The sequence below is a fragment of the Periophthalmus magnuspinnatus genome, chromosome 6 (assembly GCF_009829125.3).
Source record: "Periophthalmus magnuspinnatus isolate fPerMag1 chromosome 6, fPerMag1.2.pri, whole genome shotgun sequence".
In the NCBI taxonomy this organism is placed as follows: Eukaryota; Metazoa; Chordata; class Actinopteri; order Gobiiformes; family Gobiidae; genus Periophthalmus; species Periophthalmus magnuspinnatus.
The window spans coordinates 13,594,214-13,608,381 of record NC_047131.1 but is presented as its reverse complement, the minus strand read 5'-3'; the positions used below and the strand labels follow the sequence as shown (position 1 = coordinate 13,608,381).

The following is a 14,168-nucleotide window of genomic DNA, read 5'->3' as shown; positions in this document are numbered from 1 at the left end:
TGTAAATGTATAAAATGTATTGAGTATAGTATTTTCTATTTTTATTTATCTATTTATGTATTTTACGGTTTTTCACATTTTCACATAATTTAGCACAGTATAAAATATGTACCGTATCTTTTTACGTACCACTAGAATTATCCCGACTAAATTTGGACTAACTCAGATCTAAAAGCAGACTTAAATTAACCTTATAGAGCTTATTCTGGCTTATTCTGGCTAGACTTCTCTTAAAACGGGCCAAAACTGTGACAGCCCACGGCTACACCTTTAGATACATTATGTATGGATCTATGTAAGCCTGACTGAATTATATAAATACTGAAATATAATTTAGATGTTACAACATTTGCAAAAAGAAGTAATTTGAAAAGGTCATCAGAGGCTTCCAGTTTGAATAGTAGTGTTTTAAAGTCAAATGTATTTTACTGCCATCAAAATATGAATCCATCCCTCCTTGATATAAGAGGAGGGTAAAGTAGCCACAATTGTACTCAAGTAAGTGTAACATCCAAATAATATTACTCAACTAGAAGTACAAAGTAGTGGGCCAAGAAACCACTCAAGTAAGAGTAATTCACAAATTATAATTTGAAGTCAATGTAATTGAAATGACAAGACATTAAATAATGCATGGAATCTAAATCATATCAGAAGGAGCGGTGCAAGAAACAAATATTCAAATAATATCATATTGTCAATGTATAGCTTTTGTCACAGTGGGAAGAGTAACCAAAACTTAACTCATGTAAGAGTACTGCTAATTTAATGAAAGTTATACTCAAGTAGAAGTAAAAGTATGCTGCTAGAAAAGTACTCTGAAAAGTATAATTAAAAAACGTTACTCAAGTAAATGTAACTGAGTAAATGTAATGGAGTACTACCCACTTCTGTCCACTAGTCATTATGTTCCTTGATAAAATCTGTAGAAGATGATAACAAAAAGAAAATATAGAGATATCTGTTTTCTGCATTTAAACTCTTACATTTGATAACATTTGACTTCTCTACCTAGCTTCTACTTGGAATGAGTTGCTTATCTTTGTTTATTCCTTTTCAACAGAGAACAGTGAAAAACCTGCAGATCTTCGAGCTGCCTGTGTAAGAAGAATACAGCAGGTCTATACTAGTCTGAAGAGCCAAACCCAGAGTGAGCCCAGGGTACAGGACTGTAGACTTAGGCTCCTCATGGACCTACTGAAACTGCAGGAGGTGCAGGGGTCTGTGCTGCTGCCCAGCCTGCTGGACAAGGTAGAGATATACTCTATAACTACTATTCAACTGTAGGCCTATACTTTTACACTATACTTCCTTTCATAGGAATGCACCAATCAAGCTTTTTCTGTTCCAATACTGATTTTGATACTATGCATTTAAGCATCAACTGATACCTGTGCAGAGACTGAAAACAGCACTTATTTTGCTTTAAACTAAAATAAAATAAGACAAAACTGATCCAAATGTGTCTGAAGTAGCTACAGAAGAACTTTGTTTGAATAAAAATGATATGTGATATTTTCAGAGCCCACGTGCTCTCCTGTCTCTCCTGGAGGACTTCAGGTCTGGTCTACAGGCTCAGTGTCTGCCCACTCTGCTCCAGCTGCTGTCCACGGATCAGCCCACAGAACCAGATCAGTCTAACCCACTACAGCCCAGCAGAAACATTATGACATCAGCACAGGAGCAGGGCAGCAGTACCCTGAGAGACACAGAGCCCAGCCCTGTGAGTATAGAGGGGACAGAGGATCCACTACAGTCTGATGTATGTACAGGTGAGCACTGCAGGGTTTTAACTGTTTTATTTTATATAGAAATGTGTTAACTAAAATTTTCAAAAAGTAAAACCCTTTATGGTCATCATAATTAATGCTGTGTTATATGTCTTGTGGTGGAGCATCCATTACCTGCTAGTTTCTATGGAGAAATAATAAGTGTTTTTCAGATTTTACAATGTGATGATGTCCTACTCTTGTATGGGGGGGCAAGAGAATTCCCTATTAATTACATTATACTTTACAATGAAATATCCAAAAGTTTAATTCATAAATGTTGAACCTGATCATTTCTATTAGTGACTGGATCATTAACTTGTTACATGCAATACAACAAAAATCTGCATTTTAACAATATTAATTTTAGCCACCCCCAATCTCTATTAAATATTATTGACCTATAGAATGCTGTCATCTGAATCCCAGCGATGGCTTTGACTGGAGCTTTTCACAGTATGGCTTTAAACATTCGATGGATAGTAATATAAGGAGTTCACAATAAGAATGCATGTTTTAGCTTAGGTGCATTTTAAGGTTATTTATAGAAAAAAAACACATGGAGTTGAATGAATACAAGAAGACATCTCTGTGATGACAAGCCGGAGGCAGACCTTCCAACAGAAAAGTTGGAAAGTCATGGTGCACCTGTATAAATATGCCATCTATATGAGTAATACCAGTAGAATTAGCTGAAGAGGAAAGTAGTGTAGTGGTAGTAGTACTTCAGAAAAGTCATCCTTATGTAAGAAGTTTTTTACAAGTTAAGATTTATTTATTAGATCTTGATTACATTATATTCTAATATCATGCATAATGACTCGATATTTGGGTTAGGACTTTGCCATAGAAATAAACTGAATTTGACTGATGGATTACTTAAAATAATTAATTGCTGTTGGTTGATTTGCAACACAACTCTTATTCAAGTCAGTTCCACACTTATTAATGCTTAACTTTTACTCACGTACTTTGCTGAGTACTTTTATTAAACAGTGAAGTAGCACCACAATAAAAATGGAAGTACCTTTAGTAGCACGTGTATCATAGTTTGAGATGCACCATTCATTTGTGCTACAGGCTGTGGGGCTGTCATGGCCGGTCTACCCTACCTGGAGGTTCTGGGTGCTTCTGACCCACACGGAGGAGCTGAGGAGGAACCAGGGAAGAGTCCAGAAGAGATCCAGGCATCTCTGATCACACTGGCCTGGAGTAAAACACCCAATCCCAACTGTCCTGTAGAGGGTGGAGACTTAGGACTGCAGCCAAATGAGACCAACCTACAGCAGACAATGTGTGAAACTAATGATGGAGAGCAGAGACAGGACTGCAACACGGAGCAGGTAATTCTGTAACAGTCAGAGCTAACCAAATGACAGTACCAGTTTTTCAGACTTAAAGTATGTATGTATTAAAGTGGGACTAAAAACCAAAACACCATCGCAACCACATTTCAGATAAAGCTGCTAAACTGGGCAGTGCCTGAAGGACTAAAGGAGAGACTGAGGGGGGAGGAGGGGTGGGGTCTGGACATATGAGGAACAGTATAATTCAAACTCCGCCCCTGCAGCCAGGTGTTTGTAACTGACCTTATACTCATATGATAAATTAATAAAATATCAGTGATCATTGTTGATTGTAATAGTTTGTAATCTAAAATACCAACTTACATGCTAGTGAATATCCTACATAGCTGTAGCTAGTTACATAAAGTATAATCATTTTTTTGTGAGAACAGTGACTCTCCAGTTTTCATTTTGAAACTAAGGAAAAGCCTTGATACTTGATACAGAGTCAATATTTGTTCGACTTGTGTCGACATGTGATTTTTTAAAAGATATTTGTTGAAATTACGGTTTCCAAAGTATCGAAAATCAGACACTAGTAGATGGATACTCATTTGAACAAGTATTGATACTAAAAATCACATTCCCAGGACAGAAATGAACCTTTCATGAATAGCTTTAGAATGATCTTGAGTTGCAACAGAACAAATATAAGACACATAGATTAGTATAGACCCATGGACCACTATGGAACGTACTGAAGGAATACACAAATATAAGGCCACATGGTAATATAAAAGAAAGTACTATGATTTACTGTTGAAAATGACATTCTATTGTCTAGATAAAGAGTGTGTATTTTTTTTTTATTATTATCATTGTGGTATCAAAATTGGTATTGAGTATAAAGTCTATATCTTAGTATTGAAATCAAGTTTGAAATTTTAGTACCATGATACCTCTAGTTCAAACCAGTGTTAGTATTTTTAGTATCTGGGTATCAATTTTTTGGACAACCGTACTAGCCATTACCACATTGAACAGTTAAAATGTATCCCTGTACATATTGTATATATAACATATTAATAACATATTGTAATGTAGACTTTTCTCCATTTGTCATATGTGTGTTGTATAGCTGGCAACACTTGGGGTTGGGGTTGACACATCTGTAAGTGAAGAGGAAAACAGAGTACAGGTTCTGGTGGCAGAGGACCTTCTAGCATCATCAAAAAACTCCTCCAGTTCTGAGGAACTGGTTCTGCACCATGAACGACCCAACAATGTGGCAGTAACAGTGGAGGGCGAACATCTAAGCGCTAAGAAGTCGCAACTAAAAGATCCAGGACTGAATGCAGACAACACAGTAAGTCATTAGTAACAGATACACATTAACTATACAAACATTATAGCAGCTCTGGAGACAAAGTAATATTATTTGACCCCTGTCTCCATCACCATAATTTCCAGGAGAGAAGAGTAGAGAAGTTTTCCTCTGTCGATTGTGTGTCTGCTGTGGAGAGGGAGCAGACCATGCGCAGTCTGGTGAACCTGCAGAGGAGAGTGGAGCAGAGGCAGCAGAGGGACAGGGAGAGGCAGCTGCTCAAGGTACACAACAGCCAAACAGGGCTGAAAGTTCTCATTCACAGTCTACATAGAAAATTACAGGTTAGATATGTTATATAACGAAAACATGGCCTGATACATTGAAATGGTCTCTGAAACTGGGCTTGTTTCAATACCCATGTTTAAGGGTTTGTTCACACTTGCACTGTAAAAAAAAAAAAAAGGAATAAACTGGAACTTAACCCAACTAATCCAATTATCTAATCCAATTATCTTTGTATCTTAAATCCAGGCATATTTACATTTGCTATTGTCTTGTTAATGAATGTACACTGTTAATGTGCACAATATAAAACCTTTTGAAAAGTGTACAGTTGGAAATTGAGATGGAGGGCAGCAACGACACATAACAATATACTCACTGTAATTGTTTACAAGAAAGGTCGTCAGTGTATCAATTGGTGAAATAGGGGTCAGTTACAACTTGTTCCTTAAGTTTTCTCTGATACAAATACTCACATATCATCATCTCTGTCAGGTCCAGGAGCACCTCTCTATCATCCAGAGCAGGAAGGCTGAGGAGGAACAGCTTTGCCTCAAAGACAGACTCAGACTGCTCACACATGACCTCCCACAGGTAACCACTAGAGGGTACTACCTATTACAACCAGGCACTTCTTATTACAACTAAGGTGCATCTGCAGGTACAGGCCTCAGTGATGTGATGAAGGGAGAGTGTAATGGAGAAAACCCCACTGCTTCTGACAGGTTGCATCAGTGGCACTGAAGAATCAGAATTACTTTTAGACCTCCCCAAGAATACAGACATGCAGCCAACAAGCAGAATAGTTCTCAAAAAGTTAAGAAAATGTAAATATCAGCAACATAAAGAAAATAGGTACAATGAGTCTTTATCAACTCAACTCTCAGTGAAAATTAAAACTACATTTTAACTGAAATTATACGAATATAGTACCCTCATAACATATTTACATCTTCATGTACAGTTTTACAACAGTGAGGTATGAATAGAATATTGCACAAGGATCGTACAGTGAGACTTTTACAGTTTTACAGAGTTCAGCAGTTTGCAGTTTGACAGGCACCAAACTGCCATCATTAAATTCCTTAACGTGGAATATATTCTCAGGAAAGAGAGTGCATTTGGTGAGAATTTAATTTAGCAGGCTATGATTGACTGGTGGTAGGAACAAGGAAGAATTCCTGGCTGAATTTTATGCCTTACAAGATATATTCCATAGTAATTGGATTGGTTTTGTAGGAGGACATCCAGCAGCAGAAGGCGGTGGTGAAGGAGAGACTGGAGCAGCTAAGACGAGAGCGCTCCTACATCCTGCAGTCCAAGAGAGACAAGTCAGTCCCTCCATATGAGGTCAGCCCCACATAGAGCAGTGGTGTAACTCTGGCTTTTCTTCTCCAGAAACACAGCCGGGTTTAAGGAGCTTCTGATCCCCACAGGACTGCACCACACCAAAATCAAGGAGGATGGTGACTGAGATAAGACACGGTTAATGTCTACTCCTTTTCATTCTCAGTTTATTTATTATTTGTACACAATAAACACAGATTATCTAGTAACCCACGCAGACATGGGTAGTACTCAATTACATTTACTTGCCTCCAACTTGAGTAATGCGTTTATTGAAGTAACAGTACTCTTACTTGAGTAAAAGTTGTGTTTACTCTTCCCACTGTGAGTAAGTCTACAAGTGACAAAAGCTTTATATTGATATGAAATGATTTTAACATTTATGTTTCTTGCAACTTTCCTTCATATGTATTTTTTTTCTCTATTTAAAGTTCAAGATTTTGTGCATTATTTAATGTTTTGTCCTTCTAATTACATTACCTTTAAATGAAAAATCTGAATTTAAGTCCAAACAGTTATTCTTTAAGTAACTCTTACTTGACTTTTTTTACTCTAACTTTACAGTCTTTGGCTACTCTACCCACCTCTGGGTAGAGTAGCCATTGTCAATGTCTCAGGGATTATAACCAAGGCTCATTTTCAACACCAATGCCCAGGAGCAACACTACCCAAAGAATGCCTCAATGATTATTTGGAATTTTGTTAAGTTTTAATTTATGCAGTATGCTCCATGTTATGTTTTTGTTAGTACATGTTATAATGTAGATCACCACCAATTTGAGGTTAATAGTAAATAATCACATTTATATAGTGCTTTTCTACCTTCAAGGCACACAAAGCGCTTTACATTAAGGAACCACTCACCCATTCACACACACACATCATACACCAGTGTACACAGACACTGGGGACGAGGGGGTTAAGTGTCTTGCCCAAGGACACGGCAACAGTATTCATCCGTGGAAGCTGGAATCACGCCACCAATCCTTGCGTCACTAGATTTGGCTGTTCTACCATTGATGTTTGGGATTCAAATCGCTGACCCTTTGATCAAATAGATTTTTTTTTTTTTGGACAGCATTGTGGTAGATTTGCAGTTTTTGTTTTATAAAATAGGATTCTGTTCAAACATCACATTTTAAGCACGTTCAGAAGAATTGATACAAAGACTTAAGTATTAATTAATATTAATTCCTATAAGGATCACATTTCACATGTTCTTATGGTTCTCTACTACAGAGTTAGCAGTTCTTATGTAGGATAAGACAGGATATTTTGTGGTTTGTGGAGGAAATTATGGCACTTCAAAAATCACAACCTTTGTAATTAGGTAATTGCGTCCATTGAAATTGTGATTTTGATTGTGATTAATCTTGCAGCCCTAATTAAACGTTCAAACATTGTGAGCATACCCTGGCACAATTGTGTTGGTTTTGCTACCGTCTTCTTCAGTCTACTGATGTGTAATTGAAAATTTTGATACAAGTCTTCAAAGATGTTCTGTACGTTTTTGACAATACACTTCTCACCAAATGCAGTTTTATCAATAAATCAATATTCAGTATATATTTTTGGTTTGTGCCCTTTAGACTGGATAACCACAGAGTGTGCAATGGGGCGCCTGGTATTACCTTAGTGTGGTCTTCTTTACAGTTTCATGTCATAGACTTTCAGTGAATAGAAGGAAAAAGTAACAGGGCACATGGCTGGTTTCTTATACATTTTAATAACCTGGACAAACATAAGCATTAACATTAATTTATCACTGCTCCCCTCCGTTGTGTACACGTCAAACCCCAGTGGACTAAATTACATACACCATGAGTCCTGAAGGTGCAGGTCGACCTTCCACATAGCGCCTTTTTACTTATAAGATTGATTTAGGTTTCTGCTTGGTGCTTACATAACACACAGGACGCTGTTGTAGAGGCCCACTGCACCTAAGAAGGATGTATTTACAAGTTAACGGAGATTTAATGAGCAAGCCCAATGACATTTGGCAAACAACTGAACAAATATGTGAAGTGTTTGTATAGAGGGGCTGTGTGAATCCAGAGGAGAGGGGAGGGTGGTCTAAAGTGAAGCAAATGAGAATCCATTTCTTTTATATGACTGTATATTTATGTACAAGCGCACTGCAGTCCAACACAAAGCAGAAACACTAATGCTAAACAAACATTCAACTGTGGCTCCTGTGTCACACACATACATAGTACACCTGTGTCCTCATGATCATGATGAGTATTCAACAAAAAGGGTCAAGTTCTGTAGCCCTACATTCACACTATGAAGACCGAAGCTGGGTTTAAACTAAAGACACACCCCACCATAGGTGCTCTATGGAAGGTGTGTGGAATAGACTGAACTAAACCTGTACAAGCCATTCTCCAAATATTTCACCCACAAAAAGCCTATGAAACATGCCCCTGTGTGCTATGGGGACAGCTTTACTCAAACGAAGGGCAAAATGATATTAGGAATATGTTGAACTGAACTTCATTATCACCACTACTTCCAATACTTTAACGTGTATGTGCAAGATCAGTGCATAAAGCAGCATGTGCTGGTAAACTACAGCTTTACACCTTAGCCACTGGTCTATATTATTGTGATCTAGTGTGCCCCATATGAAGGGTAAAGCCTTTGAGGAAAACAGGTCAGACCAAGTCAAGTTCAGCCAGTGAAGCTCAGATAATGAAACACCTTCAGAGTGTGTTTTTTATGAGCAGTACTGTCCATAAACAAAATAATCATTCTTCCAGCATTTTACATGTGATGGGCACCATGAGGAGAGGGGATGTGAGGCTGAGTATGGATTCAGAGAATTCCCTCTTCAGATATCAGAAGGAATGGGGCATGTCTGCATGTCAGGTCTGTCAGCTCAGAGTTTGTGTATATGCTAACATCTGTGTGTGTTTCTATGAGAGGAGTCTCTACTGGTGTGCACACTGCACCCCGGGCCCATGGTGGCCACCTTCCTCATCTGAACTATCATTATAAGCCTCCCTCCTGGCTCCGCCCCCAGCTTGACTCTTGTCAAACTCTGTCAGGTCCACTTCCTCTGCATCAGGAGCGATGACCGGTGTCTCCGAGCGAGCGGGCAGCAAGCACTCCAGCTCCTGGAGACAGTGAGCACAACATCAAACTAAAGGCCTAGAATCAGGCTTTAAAATGTTAACAGCCCAATTTAAACTCACATTGAGCTTTTCAGGGCTAATCCAGTTGTTCTCAGGAAATTGGACATCAAACTTAATATAGAGGTCTCCTTTCTCAAATGGGTTTCTGTACTGAGGCATTCCCTCTCCTTTCACCACTCGTATAGAACCTGGGCACAAATGGGTTGTGAAACTTTTCTCGTTCTATATTAGGTACATACGTCATGACCAAATCCCAGCTTAAGTATCACATTTACCTGGCTCAATAACCTTTCCAGTTGGATATTTGACAAGCAGCTGTCGTCCATCTAGATGTGTGATGGTCATCTGGAAACCACACAAAGCCTCCACAAGACCGATGCGTTGCACCATGTGCAGGTCGCTTCCATCACGCTTAAAATCCTGGTTAGGAACAGAGGGACTAGATTCAGCTGGGTTTAAGTTATCAAACATATTTCAAACTTTCTACATTATGTCACATCTGGATTTCAAATAAATTTATTTATTATATTATTTTGTTTTTACAAACTTATACACTGCCTGGCCCAAGAACAAAATAGACTATAGTATCCTAAACAACATAATGAGTGTCAATCAGTAGATTTAATGTTGCTAATATTTTAATAATGTTGATATTGAAATGAATCTGGATCCATATTATCCATATGCAAAAAACATTGTCACTTTCTTTTGGTCCAGGCAGTATACTTGACTAGTGAGTCAAACTAGTCTTCAGTGTGATGACACAGAATAGCCGGTGTTACCTCATGCTCCTTCTCCTGCAACACCAGGACGATGTCTCCTGGTTCTATCCCTGGGGCTTGGTCTGCCTCTCCAGTGAATGTGATCTTCTGACCGTGCTTCATGCCCTTGTCCACGTGAACTTCCAGGAGTTTGGTCTCCTTACTGACCTTGTGACCTTCGCACTTCTTACAGCGGTCCTTCTCGTTGATGACTTCACCTGCACACAGGGCTCTGGGGTTCACTCACAGCTCTCAGCACCCTGGTAAAGTGACTGAGAACACTAACGTTACCTTCTCCGTTACAGTCTGTGCATACGGACTGCATCTGTTGGACCATCCCAGGAGCCAGCTGTCTGATCATGACCCGCATCCCTCGCCCTCTGCATGCAGTACATTTCTGAACAGCCCCAGCCTTACCCCCCTGACTGAAGGAGGACACATAGACAAGTCAGACCTTTGTGTCAAACTGAATATACAGTGAACATGAAGACTCACCCATTGCACGCACTACACAGCACATTCTTACTGAGCTGTAGTTTTGTGGTTTTCCCATTGTAGAGGTCCTCCAGAGAAACTCTGCAACACAATGACATTTAGTAAAAACAAACATTAAAGGTGCACTGCAGAACTTTTCTAATGGCATATTGGCCACCCGCTTGGAAATGTTATTGCTTAGAGTCTTCTACAGTGTGAGATTAAACATATCCATCTCCATGAAGACAGGTTGTGACAGGTGACACCACCATGCAAAGTTACAGGTAAGACCTGTGTAAGGGTGCTCTGCTCAGAAGATGAATGCATCTTTTTCAAAGTATTAATAAGCACCAAAACACCCACAATTGATAAATAAATGCTAGATCAATTAAATTAATTCCATACTGTGATCCTTTTCACAAAAGGCTTTAACATATCCATGTTATGGACCATCCACTGGAAATGTTACTTAGAGTACCTTTAACACATATACTTAGGGTTGCCAAAAGTATCAAAAATCAGATAAATCAATACCAAAATTAGTATGGAAAACTAGATGCTCATTAGATTATTGATACTAAAAAAGTCACATTCACAGAAATGAACCTTTCCTGAATAGCTTTGGAATGATCTTGAGCTCTATCAGAGGCAAGAATAAGACCACATTATGTGGCAATGGACACCAATGCATATGCATAGTATAGGCCCATTACCTTGATGAATGAAGGATTACACAAACATAAGGTCACATAGTAATATAAAAGAAAGTACTACGATTTAATGTTGAAAATCAGATTTTATTGTCAAAATAAAGAGTGTTTTAATTATCGTTGCAGTATTGTAATCGGTATTGAGTCTATTCCTTAGTATCAAAATTGAATTTGAGTAAAATGTACTGTCAAACCTACTTCAGAGGGTGCACCATGTCCTCGCCTCTCCTCCGCCCACCATTACGCCTTCGTCCTCCATCCATGAACCCAAACAGCCCTCCCCCAAAGATGTGGGAGAAGATGTCATCCATGCCGGGCCCGGGACCCCCGCCCTCCCGAAGCCCCTGCTCTCCATAACGGTCATACAGCTCCTTCTTCTCTGGGTTGGACAGTACTTCATAGGCAAAGCTGATCTCTTTAAACTAGAAATACAAACAAGTTGATACAAGCAGTTCATATAATTTGCAATGTATATCTCATTCATGCTTTTTTATTCAATCCTACCTTATCCCCAGCATCAGGATTCTTGTCTGGATGGTACTCTTTGGCTAATTTTCGGTAGGCCTAGAAAAATACAATGTGTTTTAAGTTTTGTGGACGATCCTGTTGAGACTCTTTCCATCTTTGCTCTCTTCTGAAAGGCTTGGCCTGTCAAAAACACCAGCCACTCTGAGGACTCACTGCTGGTGACATCTCCAATCAAGCCGCTCTGTATGTGGGCCTAGTAACCACTCATTTATTACACATATACTGAATAACAAAGTAATCATTTCATTATCTGAATAAAATATGTGTATTGTAGTTACGCTAAATAATATTAATGTAATAAAGAACATATAATTTTACCTGTATAATACAGATCTGGTGATAGTATAATCATTGTTAAATTTAAGTCTTCTCTAGCCTGTGTTGCAGAGGCAGAAGGGAATAAGGGATGACGTTCACTGTTATTATAAAAGCTGTGTCAGAGGAGATCCACCTGTGTGGTTCATTACACGCTCATATCCATTAGCCTATTTCATAATTGTAACAAGGTTAGTAACAGTTACACTTTTCCATTGTTTAACCTGAATAATGGTTCTACAGTCCAAAAGGTGCTTTTAATGCGTAGTTTTGTAAAGGGCTAATCCAAATAAAGTGCAGACTTGACTGGAGGTTGTTTTTTTTTTCCATTAAGGAGCCTGTTTGCTAGCTCCTACTCCTGATATGTGTGTTCACTGGTTACAAACTGAAGATGTTATCAGCAGGTCTTCTACTTGTCATCTATAAAAACAGCTTTATACGACATATGGACAATAACCGCGGACTGTCAGTGACCCAGTCCCGCGGGTTAGCGCACATTCAGTCCCGGTGGAAACGATCTTGGCACGGCTAGCGCACTGCCAACTGCTTTTAGCATTTGAGCTAAAGCTACATGAACTAGCTCACGTTGTCAACTCTAAAATATACCAGGCTGCTGTCCACGGAAGATCTCTCTTCGTATTTTCTTTTGTTTGCTCGTCTACCAAATATCTGCTTGGTTTTGAGTACGTACCTTTTTCAGCTCATTTTCCGAAACCGAGGGCGAAACTCCAAGGATATCGTAGAGCCTGGTATCCGCGACATTCGCCATGATGCTAACAGGCTAAAGGCTAACAGTGAACGAGCCTCTGCGGAGAGTCAACCCAGAGTCAGCTGAGCGCAGCCGCGGACAGCCCCCGACTGCCCCGTATGCCTAAAAACAGCGGCACCCCGAGACACACCGCGAGAGACACCGCAAGAGACACCCCAAGAGGCAACCTCAACAGCACCCAGCCACCAGCGAAGAGCGGGGGTGCCAGGATATACGCTCTTTCTGGAGTTTTCCACACAAGTCAAGAACAATAATTAGGTGTGTTTAAAATGAGCACGGTGGCGCAGGCGGACGGCTCTACGACACCGCTATGTAGACACCGGTAATATCGTGAGATCAAGGCGGCTGCAGGCGCCTTGCAAGACGGCAAAAGGCGAAAAAAGCAGCTGCAGCTACCGCCTTCATGGACTACAAAGCCTAAAGTATGATGGGAAATGCAGTGTTGTCAGCGCGTGTGTCTAACAGCGGACTGGCAGCTGATTGGATCATAGAAATGTGATTCAAATTTGTTAAGTTGTTTCTTCTTGGTTCTCTTCTATCTATTTTTTATATCAACACAGATGCTTAAAGTCAGCCAGAAAGGACTGGGTGTTGTAAAACAATGATACATGGTTATATGTGAACTTAATGAGCTAAAAGTTTTCACCACAGATCAAAGTGTGTTAACATTAAAGTGAGCTCTATGTTCTTTGCTATGGTGATGTGTGTGTCAGTTTGTAATGTGTGAGGAAACAGGACAAAGCATTCATTAAGTTGTATATAGTTTTACAATATTCCGTTCAACACTGCAGCGCCACCTGCTCAAAATTCACACATTTATCTTCTCAGACAAACGCCACAGCTGTGAACCAATAGTACCCCATAGATTTTGACCATGAACCAATCAGCGAGCTCACAACCATAGACCAAAGTTGCTCACAACACAAACAAACAAGGGCTGGAGATCGGCTTCATGTAAGAATAATGCGATTGCGACAATGTTGAACATTTGCAAACAATAAAGTCGTAATCTTTTGCATCAACGTAATGCCAGCACGCTCCTGTGTTATCAGTTATTAGTCATTAGTAGATTTCCTGAAATTATGCTTACAATATACATCCATACACAGCACGAACTAGTTATTACGCAGTTGGTTTCCTTCTTTTGTGGACGCTTTTGGTATTGTTTCTGTTATTGAGGTTGCTGTGAAAGCTGGTACAGGGTAGAAATTCTATAATTGATCCATGGTAGAGACACACAATATGAATCTCAATAAACTAAGCTCATAAACATAAAACCTAAACACAGTCCTGCAAATACACACTTTTACATGGAGCACATCTTCGCTTGTGGTTGGGAGCATGGCAAAAGTGGGAGAACAGGTGGGTGGGGTTTGAGTGTCCACAAAAAGTTACAAATTACTAAACATGTGTAAGAAATCAAGAGCGGTTACAAATGTATTTATTTTCCCTGATAAATGTTG

General features: G+C 39.4%; 1 protein-coding gene and 1 long non-coding RNA gene across 2 annotated transcripts; one reads left to right on the top strand and one right to left on the bottom strand.

Moving 5' to 3' along the window:
* The first annotated feature begins 4,594 nt into the window (after window positions 1-4,594).
* LOC129456341 (uncharacterized) lies at window positions 4,595-6,126 on the top strand. The gene is made up of 4 exons (XR_008648719.1): window positions 4,595-4,663; window positions 5,160-5,258; window positions 5,904-5,995; window positions 6,063-6,126. It is a non-coding gene; the product is annotated as an uncharacterized LOC129456341 (long non-coding RNA).
* A 1,592-nt stretch (window positions 6,127-7,718) lies between these two features.
* Window positions 7,719-13,124, bottom strand: dnaja2b (DnaJ heat shock protein family (Hsp40) member A2b). The gene is made up of 9 exons (XM_033967904.2): window positions 12,628-13,124; window positions 11,598-11,657; window positions 11,292-11,515; window positions 10,405-10,485; window positions 10,201-10,334; window positions 9,931-10,127; window positions 9,424-9,568; window positions 9,209-9,336; window positions 7,719-9,130 (listed from the first exon to the last, which is right to left on the bottom strand). Exons 1-9 carry the CDS (start codon window positions 12,703-12,705, stop codon window positions 8,945-8,947), a joined length of 1,233 nt encoding a protein of 410 aa, XP_033823795.1. The 5' UTR covers window positions 12,706-13,124; the 3' UTR covers window positions 7,719-8,944.
* Between the last annotated feature and the right edge of the window lie 1,044 nt (window positions 13,125-14,168).

Excerpts from the sequence above, each read along its gene's own strand:
- dnaja2b (XM_033967904.2), bottom strand. The coding sequence starts at position 12,705 with ATGGCGAATGTCGCGGATACCAGGCTCTACGATATCCTTGGAGTTTCG. Across the intron at positions 11,516-11,597 it reads ATCCTGATGCTGGGGATAAG|TTTAAAGAGATCAGCTTTGC; the intron begins GTAGGATTGAAT and ends TTGTATTTCTAG. Across the intron at positions 9,337-9,423 it reads TGGAAAGGTTATTGAGCCAG|GTTCTATACGAGTGGTGAAA; the intron begins GTAAATGTGATA and ends ATTTGTGCCCAG.